The 2,883-nt window shown below is 30.7% G+C and overlaps 1 protein-coding gene across 1 annotated transcript; it reads left to right on the top strand.

Moving 5' to 3' along the window:
• Positions 1–509: 509 nt before the first annotated feature.
• LOC124457179 (ryncolin-1-like) lies at positions 510–1,877 on the top strand. Its single transcript, XM_047007462.1, has 3 exons — positions 510–585; positions 717–1,094; positions 1,627–1,877. Exons 1-3 carry the CDS (start codon positions 510–512, stop codon positions 1,875–1,877), a joined length of 705 nt encoding a protein of 234 aa, XP_046863418.1.
• The last annotated feature ends 1,006 nt before the right edge of the window (positions 1,878–2,883 follow it).

Genomic DNA, 2,883 nt, shown 5'->3' with positions numbered 1-2,883 from the left:
AGGTATTTTTGTTACATTTAAGTATGTATAATAGCAATTTCAAAAAATTAATTTGAAACCACGTCTTACAGCTAATTATTTGCTTATTTTAAATTGAACCACAGACCATTTTTAAAACACCAATTGACTTACATAAATATTTAAGACATAATAAATGCAGAACAGCCACAAACGCTTTTTCTGCAAGTTTTCCCTAAACTAAAGAAAGATTTATTAAACTTTAAACCAGTTTATTATAATGCTTATTTGCTTGATCGAAAAAAATGTAAATTGCAGTGAAAGATTAGCAAAATTATCGTCTTTAAAAGATGAAAATCTTGTTTTTAAACCCAGAAGTTGCTAACTTAACGTTACATGACGTAAGATTTAATGACATACATAAAATGTCAAAAATTTACAGAGTTATTCTATTCAAAAGCCTCAAACGTCATAAAACATCTTGCAAGCTTCATGTTACTCACGAACAAAAATCCTCTAAACAGGTTTTTCTAAATTTTCTTTTAAATACAATGGTCAATTTTTATCCTAAACCAATCGTCGTTTTTACGGAAGATAATAATCTTATGAACAGCTTTAAACTTCTGGGTAATTGAATGAAACTCGCAATCAAGCGATTTGACGAAAAATTGCTTTTTTTGTGTTTTGAATGCATTTAGTTAACGTCAGAAACAGAAAACTGTTGATTCTCTTTAATAGTGAATATATTTTTTTCCTAGTTAAAGATTGCGCAGATCTTTACGAAAATGGCAAAAGAGTCAGCGGAATCTACAAAATTGATCCTGACAATCGTGGCAGTTTTAATGTCTGGTGTGACATGAAGACATCTGTAGGTGGCTGGACCTTGTTTCAACGTCGTCTTAATGGTAGTGTTGATTTCTACAGAGGATGGCAAGATTACAAAAATGGCTTTGGAATTCTAAAATCAGAGTTTTGGCTTGGATTAGATAAAATAAACAGACTGACATCTATAACAAAGAATAGGCTTCGCATTGATATGGAAGACACTAAAGGACACAAAAAATATGCCGAATATGATTTTTTTTCTGTTGCAAGTGAAATGCAGAAATACAAGTTGGACCTTGGAACATATTCAGGTACAAAATGCTGATAGGTATCTATTAGTCGAATGAAATTTAGAAAAAAAAAGTTTTGTGAATTTTAAAAATGACAGAGGCTCCCTAAAGTATGTCTTTTCTCCAGACTTTAAACTTTTTTGTTGTTTTCAGTTTATCATTCAACACTTTAGTTGGATTTGCCTGTAATATTACGAAAAATTTCAATTATTTCTTAATTGATCAGAAGCTTCTGGATTAAATGACAAGGCTGAAATTTATCTTCATACCACTTCAAACGAAAGCAATATTGTCAAATGTTAATCTTTTTAAAAAAATAAAGTGCTTGCAACAGTGTTACATTAACAATTTACATTTTTAAGATTTTACAAATCAAAATACAATTTGATAAATTCACTACCATAATAACTAGTAAATAATACTATTAGATGATTGTCTATTTGTATCAGACATTGCAAAATGCTTTACATCTCAAAGTTTTGCATAAGAAATATACATTTTAGACTCAACTTTATCTTTATGATGACCTGAATTATTCTGGGCACATACTTAGGAACAGCTAGTGATTCGTTGAAATACCACCAAGGAATGGCATTTTCAACAAAAGATTCTGACAACGATCAATCACGTAGAAATTGTGCAAGGGTGCATAAAGGCGCATGGTGGTATAGAAGTTGTTATTCTTCTAATTTAAACGGGATCTATCATCATGGTCAACATTTGTTAAACCCTGATGGTATCAATTGGAATGCGGGGAATGGCTACTCCTTAAAATTCACAGCCATGAAAATACGACCTTGTTAATTTTTTCCATAAGTAGTGCAACTGGCATTTATTTTCTTCTTTTTTTTCTGCTTTTAAATGTTTAATGCATGTATACAAAATAGAACTAGAATTCACGCATGAATACATGCTCAGAACTTAATGATGCGCAATATATATTCCGCTTGAAAGGTTTCATTTTGAATATTAACTTTATCGTTAAATTGATAATTCATAGAGTGCCATATCTTACAATCTTTGAATGCAAGTTATTATAAAAATTATTAGTTGTTGTATGTAGTTGTTATAATTTGTAATACCTTCTGTTGAACAAAATACAAATAGTTTGTTGTCACAGTTCTTATTTTCTTCTACTAAATTTAACACTTGATATTTTTCTGTTGTGGGGAAACAAGCATGAAAATTGCGCCACTCAAGTACCTTCATACAAAACAGATTTAGTCAACTTAATTTAATACAGACTCCCAGAGGCGTAACTGAAATAATGAGCGACATTTTGTAATAACTTTGAAATTATGTTCGAACTATGAATTTGAACTGTGAACTTTACTCAAAAGATGTTTCCAAATCTCTGAGCCACATAAAATCCTGTTTTCACTCCTACAATCACGTTTCGGCTTTATTCGTAAAAAATGTTTTATTCTTGATAGAAGCAGGTAAATTTTGCTTAATTACTATCTCTTAACCTTTGAAGAGTTTTTCCTACATAGCGTGCATCACACTCATATTTGAACTCCTATGAAATTGCTTAATATTTGTGCAGGCTGAGATTTTTTTTGCAGATGGGTGGTAAAAATCCTTTTTTTTAAATGTAAAGAAAAAATTGAAGGCAAAAATAAACTCTCAGTGATAGTTTTAGTTCCACCTCCAGGGAAGTGTAAGGAACATATACAGGGCACTAGGTCGGTCCAGAAGGTTATCTAGTTTTATATAGTGGATAAGAAAAGTTTCTTTAGCAAATTTTCCTGTTATCCATTTGAAACAAAAATTTTTCTCGATGAGTTAAGATCACTTTCAATGAGCTTCC

The sequence above is a fragment of the Xenia sp. Carnegie-2017 genome, unplaced genomic scaffold (assembly GCF_021976095.1).
Source record: "Xenia sp. Carnegie-2017 unplaced genomic scaffold, XeniaSp_v1 HiC_scaffold_6, whole genome shotgun sequence".
Taxonomy (NCBI): Eukaryota; Metazoa; Cnidaria; class Anthozoa; order Malacalcyonacea; family Xeniidae; genus Xenia; species Xenia sp. Carnegie-2017.
This window is presented reverse-complemented; position numbering and strand designations above follow the sequence as displayed.

What these genes read in the sequence shown, in the direction of transcription:
- LOC124457179 (XM_047007462.1), top strand. Translation starts at nt 510, where the DNA reads ATGGTCAATTTTTATCCTAAACCAATCGTCGTTTTTACGGAAGATAAT. An exon ending in GAACAGCTTTAAACTTCTGG is followed by an intron (nt 586 to 716) that starts GTAATTGAATGA and finishes TTTTTTTCCTAG; the next exon opens with TTAAAGATTGCGCAGATCTT. An exon ending in GGACCTTGGAACATATTCAG is followed by an intron (nt 1,095 to 1,626) that starts GTACAAAATGCT and finishes GCACATACTTAG; the next exon opens with GAACAGCTAGTGATTCGTTG.